This window comes from Kogia breviceps, chromosome 10 (assembly GCF_026419965.1).
Source record: "Kogia breviceps isolate mKogBre1 chromosome 10, mKogBre1 haplotype 1, whole genome shotgun sequence".
Classification (NCBI taxonomy): Eukaryota; Metazoa; Chordata; class Mammalia; order Artiodactyla; family Physeteridae; genus Kogia; species Kogia breviceps.
Window position 1 is genome coordinate 48213856 of NC_081319.1, and position 24961 is coordinate 48238816.

Genomic DNA, 24961 nt, shown 5'->3' on the forward strand with positions numbered 1-24961 from the left:
CTTCCGTGACTTGGGGTGGGACGGATCACTCTCCTCAGAGGAGGAGACCAGAGGGTCCTCATGGAGAACATGGACTGGGACATGGGGTAGGATCACCCAGATTCCTCTACGATGTGAAACATCTGACTTGTAGGAGCAGGCTTCTCAGGAGGATGAAAGGAAAGTTGTTCTGAACCTGGAGCCCTTCCCCCATCCCTTGTCCCATCATGAAGACAATTCTGGGGGGTTGGTCTGGAATGTGCATAGATGGTGGGGGTTGGGGGACAGTGCAGGCCTGGATTGGGCTCAGGCAAGGTGAGTTGGGTAGAGGCTGGGAGTCGGTGCTTAGCACTGGGGCAGGTGGCCTTATGGTCATTTGATGTGCCTGTGTGTATCCAAGTCCAATTGTACTGGAAAGAGGATGAAGACTATGGACAATTCCACAGATCAGGTCTCTGAGTGTCCCCAGAGGAAAATAAGGACCCGAGTCTTACTTTATTGGGGGTAGAGTAGGGGGTCGGGTGGAGGGGAGGTTCTAGCAAAACTGGATGGAGACCTGGGAAGATCTCTTGCCTGGGGCCTGAGTTTGGAGTCCTGGTCACATTTATGTTTGACAGGCTCTGGTCCACACACTGAGTCTACTTCAGGACACTTGAGTTGTGCCTTGTGGTTGATGACATGGTCCAGACCAGATGTCTTGGTGGCAAGCTGGGGACATCACAGGAGAAGATCCCAGGCCTGTTGTCTGTCACCTTGGCAATGATGTTTGAGCAGTGACCAATGTGCTTGGGTGCAGGTTGTGAGGTAATAATGATACCCTCATCCTGTCCTTTATCTGGTCCACAAGTTGAGAGCAAAGAGCTCAGTACAGAGTTCTTGATGTAAGGCTGTTCAAGGCAGATGGCCCTCATATCGAGACACTCATGGTGTCTTGAGTGGTGGATGACCTGTGAAAACAAGTTCCTTGACAAATTTTTTAGTGACTGGGCGGACAGTAATTGACTTGGAAGGATGCTGTAGGAGAAGACACCACAGATATAAAGTATATTTGAATTGCCTCTCAAGACAAAAAATAGAAGTGACCAAATAAAAATATTTGGAACCTATGAAATTAAATTTCACTGAAAAAGAAATAAAAACGGTCATTTTACATATGAAGAGGCACCCAACCTCAAAGATGGTTGGGGAACATACATTACAATGCCAGTGTAATGGTTTTTTCCCCATTATATTGGAAACTTAAACTGCCTTTGTAGCATCTCTTCTCTTGTCAATATCAGTGGAAACAAGCCCTCTGATACACTCTTGCAGGGAGTATACATGACCTAATGTCCTTTTTAAGGCAGTTTGTCCCCTCTTTTGCTTCTTTAGGTTCTGGGCTTTAGGGGTGCTGTGGGGCTGATGTTTGTGTGATGACCTTGATATTTGCTGTGTCCTTGGGCCTCTAGTCAGTCTTCTTCATGCACTGATCATTTGATTTCCTGTAGTAGAAGGAAAAGGGCAAAAAAATCATACAGGGATTGAATCAAGATGGTGGAATAGAAGGACGTGGAGTTCACCTTGTCCTGCAAATACTGAGTACATCAAAAATACATCTACATGTGGAACAATCCTCACACAATACCTACTGAACACTAGCAGAAGATCTCAGACATCCAGAAGTGCAAGAAAGATCTCCACATAATGAGATAGGATAAAAGAAAAAAAAAAGGAAGAAAACAGGACAGGACCTGTACCCCTGGGAGGGAGCTGTGAAGGAGCAAATGTTCCCTCACCCTGGGAAGCCCCTTGACTGGTGCGGAGATCAGCTGGGACAGAAAGGGAGCTGCAGAGACTTGGAGGAGGGCGCAGCAGCCAGTTTGCAGCAGACAAAACAGAGACCTGCACAGAGGATCTGTGCTACTTTGTGCAGTTCTCAGCCCAAGATTCATGCCTGCTGGTATGTGCGAGGGCTGGGTGCTGCAACTTGGGCTTCAGAGGACAGACCAGGGGAGAGGACTGGGGTTGGCTGCGCGGAGACAGGCTGAAGGGGCTGGAGTACAGTATGTGCCCAAGCGGGGGTGTGCGCGGAAGAAGCCCAGGCCAGCCACAGAAGTGAAGCGCCATTGTTGAGGGGCAGGTGAAGGGAGGTGCAGGACCACCATAGCAGCCTCCTTCTTGGTGCCACCTCTATGAGCTCTGGGAGCACACAGGCACCAGCAAGTTGCCCACCCTTGGAGGCGGGGCTGAAATCAGATCTGATCCCCAGGGAGTGCATGACAAAAGAAGCAGGCCTGAAACCTGAGCCCTCTCCCCATGGCTGTGCGATCTTCGGCTTTATGTCACTGCCACTGGAGTACAGTTGATTTACAATATTATATTAGTCTCAGGGGTACAACATATTGATTTAATATTTTTATAGATTATGCTCCACTTAAAGTTATTGCAAAATAATGGCTATTTTTTCCTGTGTTGTACAATATATCCTTGTTTATTTTCTACATAGGGGTATTGGATTAAGAGAAACAAACTACTCTCCCTCCCCGCTTCCCTCTCCCCACCAGTAACCACTAATTTGTTCTCTGTGAGTCTATTGCTATTTTGTTACATACGTTCCTTTCTTGCATTTTTTAGATTCCACGTGTAAGTGAGAACAGAGTATTTTTCTTTCTGTCTAACTTATTTCACTAAGGTACTATATAATACATTCTAGGTCCATCCATGTTGCTGCAAGTGGCAGAATTTGATTCTTTTTTAATGGCTGAGTAATAGTCTATTGAGTATACATACCACATCGTCTTTATACATCTTCTAATCCAAGAGCATGGGATTATCTTTCCATTTCTTTGAATCCTCTTTAATATATTTTTTTCTTTTTTCTTTTTTCTTTTTTTTTTGCGGTACGCGGGCCTCTCACTGTTGTGGCCCCTCCCATCACGGAGCACAGGCTCCGGACGCGCAGGCTCAGCGGCCATGGCTCACGGGCCCAGCCGCTCTGTGGCATGTGGGATCTTCCTGGACCGGGGCACGAACCCGTGTCCCCTGCATCAGCAGGCGGACCCTCAACCACTGTGCCACCAGGGAAGCCCCTCTTTAATATTTTTTATTAATGATTTATAGTTCTCAGCATATAAGTCTTCCACCTCCTTGGTCAGGTTTATTCCTAGGTTTTGGGGGGGGGTTGGTGCGATTTTAGAAGGTATTATTTTTTTACATTCCCTTTCTGATATTTCATTGTTAGTGTAAAGGAATGCAAATGATTTCCAAATGTTAATCTTGTATCCTTCTACTTTGCTGAATTATTAGATTTAGTAGCTTTTATGTGGAGTCCTTAGGGTTTTCTATATACAGTATCATGTCATCTGTATATAGTGATGATTTTACCTCTTTCCCTCCAATTTGGATACCTTTTAATTTCTCTTGTCTGATTGCTGTGGCTAGAACTTCCAATACTATGTTGAAGAGAAGTGGTGAGAGTGGACATCCTTGTCTTGTTCCAGATTTCAGGGGGAAGGCTTTCAGCTTTTCACTGTTCAGTATGATATTGGCTGTGGGTTTGTCACAAATGGCTTTTATTATGTTGAGATATAGTTCCCTCTATTCCCACTTTGGTAAGGGTTTTTATCATGATTGGATGTTGAATTTTGTCAAGTGCTTTTTCTGCATCTATTGAGATGATAATGTGGTTTTTGACTTTTCTTTTGTTAATGTGGTGTATTACATTGATTGATTTGTGTATGTTGAACCATCCTAGTGAACCTGGGATGAAACCCACTTGGTTGTGGTGTATGATCTTTTATATGTGTTGTTGGATTCAGTTTGCTAATATTTTGTTGAGAATTTTTCCATCTATATTCATCAAAGATATTGGCCTGTGATGTTTTTTAATTTAATTTATTTATTTTTGGCTGCATTGGGTCTTCGATGCTGCACGCGGGCTTTCTCTAGTTGCGAGTGGGAGCAACTCTTCGTTGGGGTGCACGGGCTTCTCATTGTGGTGGCTTCTCTTGTTGTGGAACACGGGCTTGAGGCACACTGGCTTCAGTAGTTGTGGCACTTGGGCTCAGCAGTTGTGGCTCATGGGCTCTAGAGCACAGGCTCAGTAGTTGTGGTGCACAGGCTTAGTTGTTCTGCAGCATGTGGGATCTTCCTGGACTAGGGATTGAACCAGTGTCCCCTGCATTAGCAGGCGGATTCTTAACCACTGTGCCACCAGGGAAGCACAGTGGTTTGTGTTTTTTTTGGTTTTTTTGTGGGTTTTTTTTTTTTTTTTGCTTTATATTTATTTTAATTTCTGCACTAGAAAAGAAAAGGAAGGTGTAAATGAGGACAGGTTAGTTTACAGTGAATCCATCTTTGCCTTTAAATTAATCTTTGCTCTTGGGAACGGAGGGGGGTAGAAAGACAGGAAATATCAAAGCACAAGAGTGAACTGGTGACCAAAATGCCTCCCCATCCAGCTACCTAGGGATCTAAAAGCCTGGAGGCAGTGCCGTAAACACTGACAGATGTCAGTTAAGATACATTTTTTAAAAAAAATCCCCATAATTCCATTCTCAAAATCAAGCACAAAAACTGACAGTGAAACATGGGTTCCATGTGCACCCATCGGCCTGGAATGAGCGCCACCTGCTCTACAGCATCGGCCCTGCCAGCCAGGAAGGACCCACAGGTAGAGAGTGGGAGGGGATGCAACCTCCCAGAGCCACAGGTGGGTCTGTGTGCCTTGGAGGCTCTGCCTCTGGAATGTTCCGCGCGGGCAGGCGGTGGGTTTGAGTCATGCACCACACGTGGTTGAAGTGTTCACTTTATTTTCCATGTGCAAACTGTCAACTCTTTTTCATTTTTTATTTTATTTGGGTTCTCTCTCTTTTCTTCTTGGTGAGACTGGCCAGAGGTTTGTCAGTTTTGTTTACTTTTTTTTGTTTACTTTTGTTTACTTTACTTTGTGCCTTTCAAAGAACCAGCTCTTGGTTTTGATTTTTTCTGTTTTTTAAATATTTTATTTATCTCCACCTTGATCTTTATTATTTCTTTCTGCTGACTTCAGGTATTGTTATTCTTTTTCTAATTCTTTTAGGTGGTAGGTTAGGTTGTTTACTTGAGATTTTTCTTGTTTTTTTGACGAAGGCCTGTATTGCTATGAACTTCCCTCTAAGAATTGCTTTTGCTGTGTCCCATAGATTTTGTATAGTTGTATTTTCACTGTTGTTTGTCTCAAGGTATTTTTTAAATTTCCTTTTTGATTTCATCATTGACCAATTGGTTTTTTAGTAGCATGTTACTTAGTCTCCATGTAATTGTTTTTTTCTCATTTCTTTTCCTGTGGTTGATTTCTAGTTTCATGCCATTGTGGCCAAAGATGCTTGAAATAATTCCTATACTCTTAAATATGTCGAGGTTAGTTTTGTGCCGTAGTATGTGGTCAATTCTAGAGAATGTTCCATGTGCACTTGAAAAGAATGTGTATTCTGATTTTTTTTTGATGTAATATCCTGAAAATATCAATTAAGTCTAACTGTTCTATTGTATCATTTAGGATCTCTGTTTCCTTATTGATTTTCTCTCTAGAAGATCTGTCCATTGATGTGAGTGGGGTGTTAAAATCTCCTAGTATTATTGTATTCCTGTCAATTTCTCCTTTTATGTCTGTTAGTATTTGTTTTATGTATTTGGATGCTCCTATATTAGGTGCATGTATGTTGACGAGTATAAAATCCTCTTCTTGTATTGATCCTTTTATCATTATATAGTACCCTTCCTTATCTTTTATAGCCTTTGCTTTAAAGTCTATTTTGTCTGATATGAATCTTGCAGCTCCTGCTTTCTCATCATTTCTGTTTGCATGAAATACCTTTTTCCATCTCCTCACTTTCAATCTGTGTGTGTCCTTTGCCCTAAGGTGGGACTCTTGTAGGCAGCATACTGTAAGCTCTTGTTTTTTTTTTATCCAGTCTGCCACTCTGTGTCTTTTGATTGGAGCACTCAGTCTGTTGACATTTTTTTTTAAAGTTCATACTTTATTCAGATTTCCTTAGTGTTTTTTAAATGTTTTTATTTAATTAGTTTATTTATTTTTGGCTGTGTTGGGTCTTTGTTGCTGTGCACGGGCTTTCTTCTAGTTGCAGCGAGCGGGGGCTGCTCTTCATTGCAGTGCATGGGCTTCTCATTGCGGTGGCTTCTCTTGTTGCGGAGCATGGGCTCTAGGCGCGTGGGCTTCAGTAGTTGTGCCATACAGGCTTAGTTGCTCCGCAGCAGGTGGGATCTTCCCCGACCAGGGCTCAAATCTGTGTATGCTGCATTGGCAGGCAGATTCTCAACTGCACAGCAGGGAAGCCCTCCATTGACATTTAAGGTAATTATTGATACATATGTATTTATTGCCATTTCAAACCTTGTTTTCCAGTTGATTGTTTCTTCTTCATTCCTTCCTTTTTCTTTTTGTGGTTTGATGATTTCCTTTTATTTTATGCTTGTGTTCTCTTCTTTTTGGTTTTTGTGAATCTATTGTATGTTCTTGATTTGTAGTTGCCCTGTTTTTCAAGTATTGTCAACCCCTTGCTATATATGCTTGCTTTAGACTGATAGTTATATAGGCTTAAACACATTCTAAAAAAACCCAAAAAACAAAAAACTGCATTTTCTTATTCTCCTTCCCTGCATTTTATGATTTTGATGTCCCTTTTTACATCTTCATGTTTATCCTTTTGCTGTTCCTTGTGTTTATCATTGCTTTCACAAATAGGTTTTGTTTTTTTGTTTTTCTTTTTGATCTGTATACTGGCTAATATAAGTGATTTACTTTCCAATTGTGGTTTTCTTCTTCCTATTTCTTCTTGCATCTTTTCTATTTAGAAATGACCTTTCAGTATTTCTTTTAGGATAGGTTTGGTATTGCTGTATTCTTTTAGTTTTTGCTTGTTTGAGAAATTCTTTATTTCTCCTCCTATTCCAAATGAAAATTGCAGGAGTCCAGCTCCTGCAGGTCCAGGAGTACCCAAGGAATGGACAGCGTCGGCGAGGGGAGGTTAAATAAATCAATAACACTGTGTATGTGCAAGCATGGTCTCAATTTTATTTTCTCACAGTCAGGTTTATATACCCTAAGTGATTACTTCATCAGGTGCTTAGCTAAAACAATCTGTACTAATAACAAAGCCAAGCTAATATGTAACAAGCCATTAAGAGGAACTATGGAGGGGGAAGTTTCCTGACCTTTCCTATGTGTCCTAGAGGTCCGCATGGACAGGTTTTAACAATGTATCCCCTAAATCATCTACAATATTTTTCACAATTTAATCTATCACTGTGTTCCTCTGGGCATGAAGCCTGTCTGAATAGACGAGTCAACAATTCCAATGTTGGCAGTTGACTCTGTATGATTAATCTTTCCTTATACCAGAACCAACGATAGCCATAATCATCTATCACTCCCATGTAGGGCCATTGTTTTTCTATTTCTGGTGTTTTCCATACAAACATCCCTACATTTTCAGGTTATTTTTCTCCCACCAGCCAGGCGGGGTGGTCAAAACATCCCGAGTGGTGGTTTTAGAAGGGGAAGTGGGGCGTTTTGTATGTGCAAGCTTTGGACGAGGGGCAAGTCCCCCATGGTGTACTTTTTCAAAACACAAACACAGAACAAGGCAGGTCAGAAGGGATGTGTTCAGCCCCCTGGGCGCAGCACTGCTTTGCAGTGTTGTCTTGGATCGTTGTTCCATGACTTTGTCATGGGACAGAGGCTACAGGTTGGCTTCTGACAGAAAATCTTGCTGGGTGTTCTAGATTGCATATTTTTCTTTCAAGTCTTAGAATATATTTTGTCACTCCCTTCTTGCCTGCAGTGTTTCTGTAGAGAAATCAGCTGATAGACTCATGGGGGTTCCCTTGTAAAGAACTCCTTTTCTCTTGCTGACTTTAGAATCTTCTCTTTAACTTTTGCCATTTTTATTATAATATATCTTGGTGTAGGTCTGTTTGGGTTCATCTTGTCTGGGACCCTCTGTGCTTCCTGTATCTGGATATCTGTTTCCTTCTTTAGGTTTGGGAACTTTTCAGCCATAATTTCTTCAAATACATCTTCAAACCCCTTTTCTCTTTCTTCTCCATCTGGAATCCCTATAACACATAGATTGGCCTGCTTTATATTATCCCATAGGTCTCTTATACTGCTTTTTTTTCCCTTTGGCTTTTTGTCTGCTCTTCTGATTGGGTAATTTCCATTATTCTATCTTCCAGATCACTTATTCTTCCTTCCACATTATTCATTGTGCTATTCACTGCCTTGAGCTCAGCTTTCATCTCGGGAAATGAATTTTCTAATTTTTCTTGGCTCCTCCTTATAATTTCTAGTTCCTTTTTACAGTAATCTGAATTTCCGTGGATAGCCTTTCTTAATTCCTTCAGTATTTTCATTACCTCCTTTTTGAAATCAGTGTCTATTAGACTGAAGAGGTCTGTTTCATTATTTGTTCCTTCAGGGGAATTTTCTTGGTTTTTTAGCTGAGAGTGGATCCTCTGCTTCTTTATTTTGGTTCTATGGTTCTATTTCTCTTAGTCTGTGAGTTTAGGAAAACAAGTGTCTATTGTAGTCTTGGAGGGTTGTTTATATGTGGGGGCGCCCCTGTGTAGCTTGTGTGGGCTTAACATGTTTCTGGCATGAGGGCTGCTTTTGGTTTGGATGCTTGCCGTCTCTTACCTCAGTGTGTGCTGGCCGGTATCCCCTTGATAGGGGGTGTGCAGATGTGCAGGTGCATGGCTTGCACAGACTCCCAGGAAGGCAGGGGCAGTGGCTGGCTCCTAGTCATGGGTCCCTCTGCAGCGGCAGCAGTGGTTTGCAGGCCCCTGGGGAAGATCACCCTGGATCTCGGGGCCCTAGGTGGCAGCAGTGGGTCGTGCGGCCTCTCGGATGTGGGGGTAGTGGTCGGCACCAGGTTGCAGGGCCATCAGCAGTGGCGGCGGACCATGCACACTCCTGGGAAAGTTGGCCCCAGATCGTGGGATCCTTGGCAGTGGGCTGAGCAGGCTCCTGGGAGGGTGAGGGCAGTGACCTGCACCCGCTCACAGGACCCTTGGTGGCGGTGGTGGCAGCAGTCCAGGCCCGTTCTGGAGTCCAAGATGGCAGCCATGGCTCATGCCCCCCGCTGGAGCTCGAGAGGTGGTAGGCAGTGCCCTGCTGCCCGTGAGTGGGCAGAGAAGGAGCTCCTAGGGAGGGCCCACCCCTCTCCTCGTGTGCCCCCCGCCGACAATGGTGCCTTGCCTCTCTGGTGGGCCCAGGCTTCTTCCCCAACTCCCTCAGTTGTGGCACACTGCACCCTAGCCCCCTCAGGCTGTCTCCACGCAGCCAACTCCAGTCCTCTCCTCCGGGTCAGACCTCTGAAGCTTGAGCCTCAGCACCCAGCCCCCACCCGTGCCAGTGGGTGAGTGGACAAGTGTCTCAGGCTGTGGAGAGCCAGGCAGCACTGAACATGTGTGCAGGTCTCTCTCCGCTTTGCCCTCCAAACACCTGTTGCTGCGCTCTGCTCTGAGGCAAAAACTCCCCCTCTGTCTTTGCCAGTGAGGGGACTTCCCAGTGTGTGGAAACCTTTCCACTTTCACAGCTCCCTCCCAGAAGCACAGGTACTGTCCTGATTCCTTCTCTCTCTCTCTCTCTTTTTTTCTTCTGCCCTACCATGTTACCTGGAAATTTTCTTGCCCTTTTAGAAGTCTGAGATCTTCTGGTAGTGTTTAAGTAGATGTTCTGTGAGAGTTGTTCCACATGTAGATGTATGTTTGATGTATCTTTGGGGAGAAGCTGAGCTCTACGTCCTACTCCCCTGCCATCTTGATCCCATCCTACCCCAGGACATTTCTAGAGGACAGGTGTTATTTACAGCCCCACAGGCCTTGTGACTATTAAGTGCCCAAGACCACGGGTTTTAACGTTGCTGTTACAGGAAATGGCCACAAGGCAGCAGGATTTCTTCATGCCCCACTCTGGGAACTCGAGCAACCAGAGCCTTAGTGAAAGTCATGTTTCTGGGTTGTAAATTGGAGTGAATGTGCCAAAACAAACACGCAAGTGATGCTGTCTCATTACTTCTTCCCCCTTACCCTTCACCCCTGGGACAAATGCCAACCCCTGCACATCTCTCTACTGAGGGTGCTGTCCTCTGGAGGTGGGGTGAGGAGGAGGATGGAGGTGGGAACCTTCCCAGCAGACCACCAGGTGACTTTTCAAAGCTCTTGCAGCCCAGAGAGTCTACCCTGCTTTACGTGCACTGGGTTTGGTTTAGCTGTAGGAGCGCAGGCTTGGATCTGGAGATGGTGGTCCCATGCACAGGGGACCAGGCACTCCTGGTCCAAGGAAGGCTCATTTCCTGGCACATCCTTCCCAGTCCCGAGTCCCTGGACAGTCCAGGCCTTGGGATCAAAGCCTGCCAAGGCTCCAGAGATTTGACACCAGCTTGGGTCAGCGAGGCCTGAAGTGATCATATGAGGCATTTCTTTGTTTTGTTTTTAATTTCTAGTGGAGTATAGTTGATTTACAATGTTGTGTTTTTTCAGGTATTCGGCAACTTGATTCAGTTATCCATAGACATATATCTGTTCTTTTATGGATTCTGTTCCCATATAGGTTATTACAGAGTGTTGAGTAGAATTTCCTATGCTATACAGTAGGTCCTTGTTGATTATCTGTTTTATACATATTAGTGTATATATGTTAATCCCAACCTCTAATTTATCCCTTTCCCCTACCTTTCCCCTGTGGTAAACATAAGAGTGTTTTCTAAGTCTGTGAGTCTGTTTCTCTTTTGTAAATTACTTCCTTGGTATCAATTTTTAGATTCCACCTATAAGTGATATCATATGATATTTATCTTTCTCTCTCGGATTTGATGCCAAAATCTTGGCTCTCTGTGCACCAATGCCGAACAGAAATATGGAGACAAGTTTTGGAGAAAAATAAAAATAGCTTTATCTTTGACAGGGAAAGGGGAAAATACAGCACGCTAACACCTCAAGAACTGTGACCCCCTTCCCTGGGGGATCAGGGGAAGTCCTACAGATGAGGCTCGAAGTCCAGGGTAGGTGATAAGGATCAAAGTGGTGAAGGTCTTGCATTTTTCTTCTTTCTGCATTATTTCAAAACAGTCACAGCTCACGTCAGGCAACCCGGTAACTGGGTCCGTTCATCTCTAAATTATTGGCCTGCAACCTTCTTTCTGAAATGCAGAATGCTACAAGGGGTGATTTGCTACAGGGGAGTGCAGGTATTGTAAACACAAAGTACAGGATGTAATTCAAACAGAGTTAAGGAGTGATAGGTGCAGGATGTAATTCACATAGTGTCAGAAGAGTGTCAGAGGTTAGCTTTGTGAAAACCAAATCTAGTTACAGACACTACAGATGAGTGATAGTTAAAATGAAACTAGGATTGATTACTGCTTTCAGGCCAGTTTGTTTCTCCTCTAGCCTGTTCACTGTTCCCTTTCTTTTCCTTGTTAACAGGAGAGGAAAAACCTCATTTCTATTTTGGTTGCAACAGACTTACTTCACTAAGTATGATCACCTCTGGGTCCATCCATGTGGCTGCAAGTGGCATTATTTCATTCTTTTCATGACTGAGTAATATTCCATTGTTTCTATCTACCACTTCTTTTTTTTTTTTTTTTTTTTTTTTTTTTGTGGTACGCGGGCCTCTCACTGTTGTGGCCTCCACGGCATGTGGGATCTTCCCAGACCGGGACACGAACCCATGTCCCCTGCATTGGCAGGCGGACTCTCAACCACTGCGCCACCAGGGAAGCCCTATCTACCACTTCTTTATCCATTCATCTGACGATGGACAATTTGGTTGCTTCCATGTCTTGGCTATTGTAAATAGTGCTGAAGTGAAACTTGGGGTGCATGTGTTTTTGAATTATGGTTCCCTCTGGATATATGCCAAGGAGTGGGATTCCTTGATCATATAGTAGCTCTATTTTCAGTATTTAAGGAACCTCCATACGGGTCCCCGTAGTCTGTTACCACTTTAAAATCTCACCAACAGTGTAGGAGGGATCTCTATTCTTCATGCCCTTTGCAGCATTAATTGTTTGTAGACATTTTTATGATAATCATGCAGCCTGTTGCGACATGATACCTCGTTGTAGTTTTGATTTGCATGTCTCCAACAATTACTGCTGTTGAGTATCTTTTCATGACCTTTCTTTAGACAGTGTAAGTAAAATTTGGCTGCTGCAAAAATTTGAAAATCTGCAATCGTTGTATTGTTTTTTGATTACCTACAGAAGGACATTTCTTGACGGCAGGAGTCATTTACATCCCTGTAGTCCTGGTGAATGCCGAGTGCCCGAAAGCACTAGTTTTAAATCTTGGCACAATCTTGTTGGAAAGGAAACTGGTAAGAGACAGTATAAAGAACAGTATGGAAGTTCCTTAAAAAACTACAAATAAAGGTACCAGATGATCTGGCAATCCCACTCATGGGGGAATATCCAGAGAAAACCCATATTAGAAAAGACCCACACACTGCAACATCCACTACAGTAGTACTGATGATAGCCAAGACATGGAAGCAATGAAAATGTTCAACAGATGAATGGATAAAGAAGATGTGGTACATATAGACAATGGAGTATTACTCAGGCATTAAGAAAAATGAAATAATGCCACCTACAGCAACACAGATGGTGGACCTAGAGATGATCAGACTCAGTGAAGTAAGCCAGAAAGGGAAAGACAAAGATCACATGATATCACTTATAGGAAGAAACCAAAAATTGATACAAATGAAGTCATTTACAAAGCAGAAACAAACTCACAGACTTCGAAAACAAACTTATGGTTACCAAAGGGGAAAGGTGGCAGAAGGGATAAATGAGGAGGTTGGGATTAGCACATAAACCCCAATATATATAAAACAGATAATCAACAAGGACATTCTGTATAGCACAGGGAACTCTACTCAACACTCTTTAATAACCTATATAGGAAAGGAATTGGAAAGAGAACAGATATATGCCTGTCTGTAACTGAATCACGTTGCCAAACAACTAAGAAAACACAACACTGTCAATCAACTATACTCCACTAGAAAATTTAAAAAAAACCCTAAAACTAAGAAATGCCTCATGATCACCTCAGGCCTCGCTGACCCAAGCTGGTGTCACATCCCTGGAGCCTGGGCAGGCTTCGGTCCCAAGGCCTGGACTGTCCAAGGGACTCAGAGCTGGGAAGGATGTGCCAGGAAATGAGCCCTCCTTGGACTAGGAGTGCCTGGTCCCCTGTGCATGGGACCACCATCTCCAGATCCAGGTTGGCACTCCTACAGCTAAACCAAGCCCAGTGCACCCAAAGGAGGGTAGACTCTCTGGGCTGCAAGAGCTTTGAAAAGTCACCTGGTCTCCACATCTCCTGCTCGGAAGGTTCCCACCTCCATCCTTCTTCCTTAGGGTTGCCCCACCTCTGGACAACAGCACCTTCAGCAAAATGGTTTTCCAGGAGTTGGGATTTGCCCCAGGGGTGAAAGGGTAAGGGGGATGAAGTAAAGAGAGACAACCCTTCAGGTGTTTGTTCTGGCACATTCCACTCTAATTTACAACCCAGGAACACACTGTTTAACAAGATTCTCAACATCACTAATTATAAATCAAAGCTACAGAGAGGTATCACCTTTCACCAGTCAGAATGGCCATCATCAAAAAGTCTACAAACAACAGCAGATGGAGAGCGTGTGGAGAAAAGGGAACCCTCCTAAGCTGCTGGTGGGAGTGGAAACTGTTAACAGCCATTATGGAGTACAGTATGGAAGTTTCTTTAAAAACTAAAAATAGAGTACCAGATGATCCGGCAATCCCAGTGCTCAGCGAATATCCGGAGAAAACCATAGTTCAAAAAGGACCCATGCACCACAATGTTCATTGCAGCACTCTTTACAATAGCCCAAACACTAGCAACCAAAATGTCCATCGACAGATGAATGGATAAATAAGATGTGGTACATATAGACAATGGAACATTACTCAGCCATTAAAAAGAATGAAATAATGCCATTTGCAACAACACGGATGGACCTAGAGATGATCATACTAACTGAAGTAAGTCACACAGGGAAAGACAAACATCACATGATGTCACTTAGAGGTGGAATCCAAAAGTTGATACAAATGGGTGGGTGTGTATGTGTGTGCTGCTGTGTGAGATTTTGTCTGTATAGCTTTGCTTGCACCATTTGTCCTAGAGTTAGACCGACCCATTTTTCTGTTTTTTGTTTGTTTGTTTGTTTTTTTGTTTTGTTTTTTAAAAGGAAATTTTTCTTCTTAATAATTATTTTTTATTTTAATAACTATACTTTATACTACTCTGTCTTCTCCCTTTCTTTCTTCCTTTCTTCCCTCCTTCCCTCCTTTCTTCCTTCCTTCCCCCTTCTTTCCTCCCTTCCTCTCTTCCTTCCTCCCTTTCTTCCTCTGCACCTTCCGTCCTTGCTTTCTTGCTTCCTTCCTTCATTTCTTCCTTCCTTTCTTCCTTCCTTCCCTCCCTCCCTCCTTCCTTCCTTTTCTTTCCTCTCTATTTATTCTACCTTTTATTTTGAGCCGTGTGGATTAAAGGTTCTTGGCGCCCCAGCCAGGCACCAGGGCGGTGTCCCTGAGGTGGGAGAACCAACCTCAAGACACTAGTCCACAAGAGACCTCCGAGCTCCACGTAATATCAGACGGCGAAAATCTCCCAGAGACCTCCATCTCAACACCAAGACCCAGCTTCACTCAAGGACCAGCAAAGAACAGTGCTGGACACCCTATCCCCAACAAAGAGCAAGACAGGTCTACAGCCCCATCCATTAGCAGAGAGACTGCCTAAAATCATAATAAGGTTACCAACATCCCCAAACACACCACCAGACGAGGACCTGCCCACCAGAAGGACAAGATCCAGCCTCATCCACCAGAACAGAGGCACTAGTCCCCCCAACCAGGGAATCTACTCAACCCACTGAACCAACCTTAGCCACTGCGGACAGCCACCAAAAACAACAGGAACTACGAACCTGCAGCGTGCAAAAAGGAGACCTCAAACACAGTAAGATAAGCGAAATGAGAAGACAGAAAAACACACAACAGATGAAGGAGCAAGATAAAAACACACCAGACCTAACAGATGAAGAGGTAATAGCCAATCTACCTGAAAGAGAATTTAGAATAATGATGGTGAAGATGATGCAAAATCTTGGAAATAGAATAGACAATTTGCAAGAAACAGTTAACAGGGACCTAGAAGAAATAAAGAGGAAGCAAGCAACGATGAGCAACACAATAAATGAAATTAAAAATACTCTAGATGGGATCAGTAGCAGAATAACTGAGGCAGAAGGACGGATAAGTGACCTGGAAGATAAAATAGTGGAAATAACTACTGCAGAGCAGAAGAAAGAAAAAAGAAAGAAAAGAACTGAGGACAGTCTCAGAGACCTCTGGGACAACATTAAACGCACCAACATTCGAATTATAGGGGTCCCAGAAGAAGAAGAGAAAAAGAAAGGGACTGAGAAAATATTTGAAGAGATTATAGTTGAAAACTTCCCTAATATAGGAAAGGAAATAGTCAATCAAGTCCAGGAAGCACAGAGAGTTCCATACAGGATAAACCCAAAGAGAAACACGCCACGACACATAATAATCAAACTGTCAAAAATTAAATACAAAAGTTGATACAAATGAACTAATTTACAAAACAGAAACAGGCTCACACACTTAGAAAACAAACTTATGGTTACCACAAGGGAAAGGTGGGGAAAAGGAATAAATGAGGTTAGGATTAGCATATACACCTCAATATATATAAAAGAATCAACAAGGACCTACAGTATAGCACAGGGAACTCTACTCAACACTTTGTAATAACCTATATGGGAAAATAATCCAAAAATGAATAGATATATGTCTGTATAACTGAATCAAGTTGTTGAATACCTAAAACAAACAACATTGTAAATCAACTGTATTCCAATATAAAGTAAAAATTAAATTAAAAAAAAAAAAAAAGAAATGCCTACTATATTCCTCTCTGGCCTCAGTGACCCGGGCTGGTGTCACATCAATGGAGCCGGAGCCGACTTTGCTCTCATGGCTGGACTGTCCTGGGGCTAAGAGAGCTGGGGAGGACGTACCAGCAAATTAGCCCCCCTTGGACCTGTAGTGTCTGGTCCCCTCTGCATGGGATCACAATTTCTAGATCCAGGTGGGTCCTCCTACAGCTAAACAAAGCCTAGTGCAACCAAAGAATGGTGGACTCTCAGGGCTGTAAGAGCTTTGAAAAGTCACCTGGTCTCCACGTGTTCTGGTGGGCCTCTCACCTCCAGCCTCCTTGCTTAGTCACCCCGCCTCTGGATGGACGACAGCACACTCAGCAAACCGATTTTGCAGGGGTTGGGATTTTACCCGGAAGTGAAAGGTAAGGGGGAGGAAATAATAAGACACAACCCTCTTGGCTATTTCTTCTGGCACATTCCTCTGTAATTTACAATCCCCAAACACAACTTTTGACTTTCCAAGGCTTTGGTTGCCCGAGTATCCAAGCTGGGCATGCAGAAATCCTGCCGCCTTGGGGCCGTTTCCCATAACGACAACTTTAAAACTGTTTCTCATGGGCACTTCATATTAACAAGGCCTGTGGGGCTGTAAATGACACCTGCCCTCCAGAAATGCCCTGGGGGAGGTAATCCAAAAAGAAGACTGTCAGGAAGCCAATTTCAAGAGGTAACTTTCACTCACACTCTTAAAAAAAAAAAAAGCACATGACAAGATGATCGACATCCCTAATTATTATAGAAATGCAAGTCAAAGCTACAACGAGGTATCACCTTGCATCAGAATGGCCATCACCAAAAAGTCTACAAACAATAAATGCTAGAGAGGATGTGGAGAAAAGGGAACCCTCCTATGCTGTTGGCGGGAATTTAAACTTGTTCAGCCAATGGAGAACAGTATGGAGATTCCTCAAAAGCTAAAAATAGATTTGCCATATGATTCAGCAATTCCACTCCTGGGCATATATCCAGAAAAAAAACATAATTTGGAAAGATACAGGGACTTCCCTGGCAGTCCAGTGGGTGAGACTCTGCGCTTCCACAGCAGGCAGTGTGGGTGTGATCCCTGGTCAGGGAACTAGGATCCCACATGCTGCCTGGTGTGCATCCCCCCCCCCCAAAAAAAAGATACACACACCCCAATGTTCACTGTAGCTACTTACAATAGCTAACACATGGAAGCAACCTAAATGACCATCTACCAATGAATGGATAAAGAAGATGTGGTACACAGAGACAATAGAATATTACTGAGCCATAAAAAATAATGAAATAATGCCATTTGCAGCAACATGGATGGACCTAGAGATAATCATACTAAGTCAGACAGAGGAAGACAAATATCACATGATATCACTTATATGTGGAATCTTTAAAAAATGATATAAATGAACTAACTTACAAAACAAACAGACTCAGACTTAGAAAATAAACTTATGGTTACCAAAGGGGAAAGGTGGAGAAAGGGATAAACGAGGAGGCTGGGATTAGCATATACACCCTAATGTATATAAAACAGATAATCAACCAGGACCTACTGTATAACACAGGAATTCTACTCAATACTCTGTAATAACCGTAAAGGAAAAAGAATTTGAAAAAGAATAGGTACAGGTGTATGTATAACCAAATCACTTTGCTGTATACCTGAAACTAACAACGTTGTTAATCAACTATAAAGTGCTCCCATGTAAAGTAAGAATTAAAAGCAAAACAAAACCATGAGGACAGGGTTTAAGTGCGCTTTACTCAGCACTGCCACCGGTCCCTCGCTCAGCGGCTGGCGGCTGGCACGCGGCAGTGGCTCCGTAACCCTTTGTGGAGCCCGTGGAGGGTGGGGCACTCACCATAAGCAATAAAGGGCCAGGCCTCCCCTCTGACACGCTCCAGGTCACTACCGCTTGGAAAGGGCCAGTGCAGGAGCTCCTCACTGTTCTTGAAGCCAAACCTTGGATTCTGGGTGTGGGGCCCCTTGTGTGGGTCTCTGTAGCTGCCTGAAGTGGCCTGGGAGGTGTCAGGTGCATCTGGAGGGAGGCAAGAGTGGGCCTTGCAGTCACCACACCGCCATAGCTGTCACCCGGCCACTCTGGGGTGAGGCTGGGGTTCAGGTTCCGTGAGGGATGGATGCCAGCTCCTGTGTCAGAAGGAAGGCATGCAGCCCAGGATCTCAGCCCTTGGCAGAGAGAGATGCTCCCGGACAGACGTCAGCTCTCACCCTGGGGCCAGGGCCCTGGCTGCTCCCTGCCCCGTGCCAGCCGCTCTTCCGCCTCAGCCTTGACGGCCACGAGACTCAGTGCTGGGAGGGGCAGGGAGACAGCACAGGCACTCACTCCTACAGGCGGAGACAGAGCGGGCAGCGGCTGAGGGCTAGGAGATGCCAAAGGCCACCGCGGCTGGGCTGGGGAAGCCGCAGGACTGTGTCTCCTGCCCCGCCTGCACACCCCTCCAGCACACCATCCTGTGCACTGCCTGAGGGCTGGGGAAGGCCAGGCTGACCCGCTTGTACCACACTCTCTGGGCCCCGTCCCCTGCCTGGCACAGAGAGCAGCCCTGGAATGCTGGCACAAGAGACACCCCCTCAACCTGGCCGCTCACTGTCCACTGGGTTCACCCGGATCCTCTCCTCCATTTGAATCCTTCCTGCCCTCCTGTCCTCTTAGGCCCCTGGCTCCTATTCTCACACACAGTCCCACCTTCCACTCTTTGTTCTTCTGGAAGGACGTCACCTACATGAGATCCTCGCCTACATGGAGAGGCAGGTGCAGATTCACACAAATGCACACTCAAGGCACAGTAACCAGGGTCCGTGTTGGGGAGCGAGCAGGGCGTGACCATAGGGAGATGCCCGAAATCCTAAGAAGGAACCTTAGGCTTCCTGTCCCAACCACCCTGGACCAGGGGCCTCAGGACATTCCCAGGGACAGAGGCAGGCAGACAGGCCTGAGGTGGGGGCCGAGGGGTTTGGTTCAGAAATGACACTCAAAGCCTGGCAGCTGCCAAGCTCTGTCTCAGGGAATCCTGGGGGGATCCCAGGGGGACCCCTGAGGCCCCCACCCAAGGCGCCACTCTCCTGTGGGTGTCCCAAGTCAGCCTGAAGGGCAGGGGACAGGGATGGGCCAAGCCCAAGCCCAAGCCCAGCACGTACAGTCACCACTCCGACAAGCACTTCCTCCCAGGCCAGTTCACGGGGCTGGCATCCACGGGCAGCTGCCAGGCACCTGCTGCCGGAGAGAAAAGCCCCATCACCCCAGCGTTCGTGGAGGGAGGTGCCAGCTCGGATTCCAGAAAGGCGTGCAAGTCTAAGCAGAGCCCCACTGCCCGGATGTGGGCTGACCGGCGGCGGTACGTCCTGCGCTCCCACCCCGCTGTCCTCCGGCCCGGCCTCTGTGGGGCTGAGCTTGCCTCCTGTATTTGCTCTTGGAGCCGTGTCTCCTGGGGACCGTCTGTCTGCCACTCACCCTGCTGGGCTGCACTCCCTCTTCCTGGACAGCCAGGGACCAGGCTGCTTCTGCCTTCAAGGCTATGGGAGGTGCTGCAAAGACGGAGAATGGAGAGGGCTTGACCAAGAGGAGAGGCCGGCTCCACAGAGATAATTGGGCCTCCTGTATCCTGTATCAATCCATCACATTTATAGTCTTCTCTCCAGACAGGAGACAATGAGGAAATGACAAAAGCCAATAAGGCCAATAAATAAAGGGTAATGGAATAACCAGTACAGGCAGCCCATTCCCTGAGCCCCAGAGCCAGGAGCAGGGCCAAGTCCTCCCCCGTGTCTGTCTTGACTTCAGCCACAGGCCCCAGGGGACAGGTAACACCGGTCAACAGCCCCCATGGGGTTTTCAGCTGGAGTTCCAGCTGCTCAGGCCAGAAACCCTGGCATCATCCCTACCTCCTCTCTCACACATCCCACGTCCAATCCAGCAGGAAATCCTGTCGGCTCTGCCTTCAAAATATATCCCAAGTCTGACCACTCCTCAACACCACCGTCGCCATGCTGGTCTGAGCCACCAACGCCTCTTGCCTGGATTCTTACAAAGTCCTCCTGGTTGGTCCTTGGCCCAGACCGTTCTCAACACAGCAGCCAGTGGCGTCTATTAAAAGGCAAGTTGCACAGAACCCCCGAGTGGCCCCCATCGCACTCAGAGAACAGCCTGAGCCCTCTGCAGCCCTGCAATGCACCCCACTCCCCAGGGTCTGTCTGAGCCCGTCTACAACCCCGGCTCTTACTCCACTTCAGCCACACCAGCTCCTTGCTGGCTCCTGCCCAGGCCGCGCACGCCTCACCTGAGGGCTTCAGCACTGGCTGTTCCCTCTCTGTCAGTCTTCTCCCAGAAAGTGCATGGCTCCCCTCTTTCCTCGGATGTCACTTTCGCGATGAGGCAACAATGACCACCATACTTTCTATCCAGCCCACTGTTTCTATACTTAGATCACGTTCCGTGGGGTATAATTTACACATAACAAATTCACCCTTTTTATTTTTAAGATCTTAGCCCTTGTTTCTTTCTTTTAATATTTATTCATTTTGCTGTGCTGGATCTTAGTAGCTGCGTTTGGGATCTTTAGTCGTGGCACGCGAACTCTTAGTTGCAGCATGTGGGATCTAGTTCCCTGACCAGGGATCAAATCTGGGCCCCTTGCATTGGGAGCTTGGAGTCTTAGCCACTGGACCATGAGGGAAGTCCCAAAATTCACTCTTTTTAAATATGCAGTGTGGTGAGTTTTGACAAATGTATAAGCAGTATAACCACCACCAAAATCAAGATATCAAATATTTCCATCACGTCCTCATGCTCCTTTGCATTCAACCCCTTTCCCAACCCCAGTCCCTGGAAACCACTGAGGTGTTTTCTGTTCCGTTAGTTCTTTTTTCTGGAGCATTCATTTGAATGGAATAGTACTGCACATAACCTTTGTGTCTGGCTGCTGTCACTTAGCATAATGCATTTGAACCTCATCCATGTTGCTGCCTGTGTTGGTTTGTTCCTTTTCATTGCTGAGAGGTACTCCATTAAATGGATGTACCATGGTTGATTTTGCATTCAATAGTTGATGGACTGGACGTTTGGGTTGTTTACAGTTTTTTGCCATCAGGAATAAAGCTGCCACTATCAACATTGTGTACTTGTGTTTGTATGATCATATGTTTTTATCTCTTGGGTAAATGCCTAGAAATTTAGTTTCAGGGGACAACTAATCAGTTTTATCTGATTAGGGTATGTTTATTAACTCTATAAGAAGTTGTCAAATGTTTTCCAAAGTGGTTGTTCATCATTCATTCCCACCAGCAATGAGAGCTCCAGTTGCTCCATATCCATGCCAATATTTGGAATTGTCAGTCTTTTTTTTTCCTTTAATTTTAGCCAATTGGGTGGGTGTATCCTGTCATTTTAATCTGCATTTCCCTGATGACTAATGATGACAAACGATGTTGAGCATCTTTTCATGTGCTTATTAGCCATTCCTATTTCCTCTTTGGTGAAATGTCTACTATTGTTTTTAAGGAGCTCTAAAGAAATGCTTTATGTATTAATACATGTCACCATTTGAAGGAGCAAAACTCCCTGTGCAGTGTGACAACATTCCATCGCTCTGCATGGGCTTGCTGTACCATCTGGAGAAACTGACCTCACTGTTCTAGTCTCCCTTTTCTCATCTGTAAAATGGGCATGACAACACTTACCTCCTAAGGTAGTGTGAGGATTGTGTAAACTAAGACACACAAAGAATTTACAATACTCCCTAGTACACAGTAAGCACTTAATAAATATCCAGCATGATAATGATGAGCATGATTACCAGCCCCCATGTGACTTGTTCATGCCAATCCAATTTCCCTCTTCCAGAGCCCTGTGTTTTCATCTGTAAATGGTTTGGGACAATCTCTAAGTCCCTTCCACAGTCACATCCACTGATTTCCTGAACTGCTCTCTGTTCACTGACATACCCCTTACAGGTCCCTTCCTCCACCCAGGGGCACCCCCGATGGCCACCCACCCCCAGGACACTAGTTACACACACAATGCAGCAGAAAGCTCCCCGCAGCCCGTCCTTCATGACACGCAGAATGGCCTAGGCCCCAGCTCCTCAGTCACCAATGAGAGGGACCATGAGAAGCTGGAAGGACCAGGGGGGACAGTGGAGACTGAGGAAGAGCTGGGAAGGGCAGATGGCGCCAGGCAAGACCAAGGAAGCTGGGAAGGTAGCGTGGCCTTTCGGGGACCCCGTCCCCTGCCCCGCAGTGGCCCCATGTGCCCTCCCCTCTCCCCCCATGACCTCTCCCTAACTCAGCTCCACAGCTCGGGTGGACCAGGCCCTCCGTCAGCGCCATCCTCCCCCCACCTGACCTCTGGGGGAAGCTGGATCCCCAAGAGAGCCCCTCCCTGGGGGTGTGGGGCAGGGAAGACAGGAGTGTCGGGAAATCAGTCCACACAGACCTCAGGCTGGTGCCAGGGTGCCACAGGGAGTAGGAGGAGGTGATGAGAGAAGGGGGCTGGCCAGCAGGGCCCAGGCCACTGGCAGGACGGGCCAGAGGTGGCGACTGGGGAGCTGAGGGACAGGGAGGCTGGGAGAGTGGAGGGCGTCACAGGGGCTGGGGGCCTGGGGGTTCTAGTATCCCAGAGCAGGGAGACTAGCAGAGGCCAGAGGAACGGCTAGGTCGGGGGGCTGAAGCTCTGGCCTTCCCACCCCCAGTCCTTCACTTCCACTAAATGGGCTCTTTACACCCACTGTCAGCTCCTCGATTATGGGCAGCCCGCCCAGCCCTCGCCACCCACCTGCTGCCAGGCCCCAGCTGCAGAGCCACCCCTGCCAATTTCTCTGCTCCTGTGCCCCAGCTGAAGACCACCTGGCCTCATGTGTCTGCTTCCCGCCAGCCCCAGCTGGTGCGTGACCACCCTCCTCCTCCTATAGAGACTCTGACGTCTGCGGGATAAATAAAAACGGAGCAGTGGGGCCACAGCCTGGCCAGCGGGCCTGACGGCAACAGGACTCCCCAGGCGCAAGGGACAGGAGGCCCTGGAGCCAAAGGAGTCCCTTTCCTCACTCACTCACTCCTGCTAAGTGATATCAGCCTACAAACAGGACCAGCTGGGGAAACCAAGGCATCTGTCCATTCTTCCTTTAGCAAACATGTGCTGAACATCTCCCAGATTCTGGAGTTTAAAAAATGAGCACACACGGAGGAGGCCCCTGCCTTCATGGAACTCACAGTCATGCTGGGGAGACAGACATTAACCTCAAAATCCACAAACCAGGGCTCTTTATAATTACCAAACAGTGAGAGGTTGGGGGACAAAGTACAATGAGTAAGACTATCCAGGGGATGGCATCAGGGAAGACCTCTGATGAAGACATGGCATTTTTGTTGACTGAGGTGGGTGTTGCCAGGCAGAGAGAGGGAAGGGGCGCAGCCTGGTCCAGAAGGGAAAGATGGCCCATGTGGCTGGCACGGGAGTGAGGGGGAGCCAGGAGTAGAGTGTGGACGTGACCCAGGGGCACACAAAGAGATGCCTTGTTGTACATGCTTTTTTATTATTTGCGGGGAGGGGCATGGTTGCCATCTGGGTTTGTACTTTAGAAAGATCCCACCTATTGCTTTGAGGGAAAGATCTGTGGGGCATACGAATAGATGAGGGGAAACAGGTCAGGTGGTCTCTGCAGGGAGATGATGGGGCTTGGACTAGGATTGGGACAGTGGAGGGTAAGAAACTTGGGAGCAATTTTGGATGCAAAATTGGGGGACAGAGCACCCAAGAGTGGGTGGAGGCGCCTCTGGTCTCTGACTAGGACAAGGAAGGTGCCACAAGAGGCAAGAGGCCTCCTCAAGGCCACCTCCTTGGCTGGCCCTCAGGCCTCCTACATGTGGCCCAAAGAGTACTTGGCAAGCAGGATGGATGATTCATTGGTGATCTATTCTATTTAAGAATTAATTCTCCACTATGGAGAAGAGTATGAAGGCTCCTTTAAAAACTAAAATTACAGCTACCATATGATCCAGCAATCCCACTCCTGGGCATATATCCAGAGAAAACTCTAATTCGAAAAGATACATGCACCCCAATGTTCAGTGCAACACTATTCACAATAGCCAAGATACGGAAGCAACCTAAATGCCCATCAACAGATGAATGGATGAAGAAGATGTGGTACATACAATGGAATATTACTCAGCCATAAAAAAGAACAAAATAACGCCATTTGCAGTAACATGGATGCAACTAGAGATTATCATACTAAGTTAAGTCAGACAGAAAAATACCATACGATATCACTTATATGTGGAATCTAAAATATGACACAAATGAACCTATGAAACAGAAACAGAATCACAGACATAGAGAATAGACTTGTGGTTACCAAGGGGGAGGGGGTTGGGGGAGGGATGGAGTGGAAGGTTGGGGTTAGCAGACGTAAGCTATTATATATAGAATGGATAAACAACAAGGTCTACTGTATAGCACAGAGAAGTATATTCAATATCCTATGATAAACCATAATGGAGGGCTTCCCTGGTGGAGCAGTGGTTAAGAATCCGCCTGCCAATGCAGGGGACACGGGTTCGAGCCCTGGTCCGGGAAGATCCCACGTGCCGCGGAGCAACTAAGCCCGTGTGCCACAACTACTGAGCCTGCACTCTAGAGCCTGCGAGCCACAACTACTGAGCCCATGTGCTACAACTACTGAAGCCCACGCACCTAGAGCCCGCGCTCTGCAACGAGAAGGCACCGCAATGAGAAGCCTGTGCACCACAAAGAGTAGCCCCCGCTCGCCACAACTAGAGAAAGCCCGTGTGCAGCAACGAAGACCCAATGGAGTCAAAAATAAATAAATTAAATAAATTTTTTAAAAACCATAATGGAAAAGAATATAAAAAAGAATGTATATATATGTGTAACTGAATCACTGTGCTGTACAGCAGAAATTAATACATTGTAA

General features: G+C 46.1%; 1 protein-coding gene across 4 annotated transcripts in view; it reads right to left on the minus strand.

Annotated features, from left to right (window-relative positions):
• Positions 1-455: 455 nt before the first annotated feature.
• EXOG (exo/endonuclease G) overlaps positions 456-24961 on the minus strand; it is a 49405-nt gene continuing 24899 nt past the window's right edge. The window contains exons 10-11 of one of the 4 annotated variants that reach the window (XR_010835002.1): positions 17872-18048; positions 10891-11162 (exon numbers count right to left, since the gene is read on the minus strand). Coding sequence is in view for 1 of the 4 variants with exons in the window: in XM_067005671.1 (XP_066861772.1) it covers positions 17770-18048 (279 nt within the window). In the remaining 3 variants the exon portion in view is untranslated. Of the gene's footprint in view, positions 1461-10890; positions 11163-17698; positions 18049-19482; positions 19557-24961 lie in introns of those variants that run through there. The other 3 variants (XR_010835003.1, XM_067005671.1, XR_010835004.1) reach the window with 3 other exon arrangements.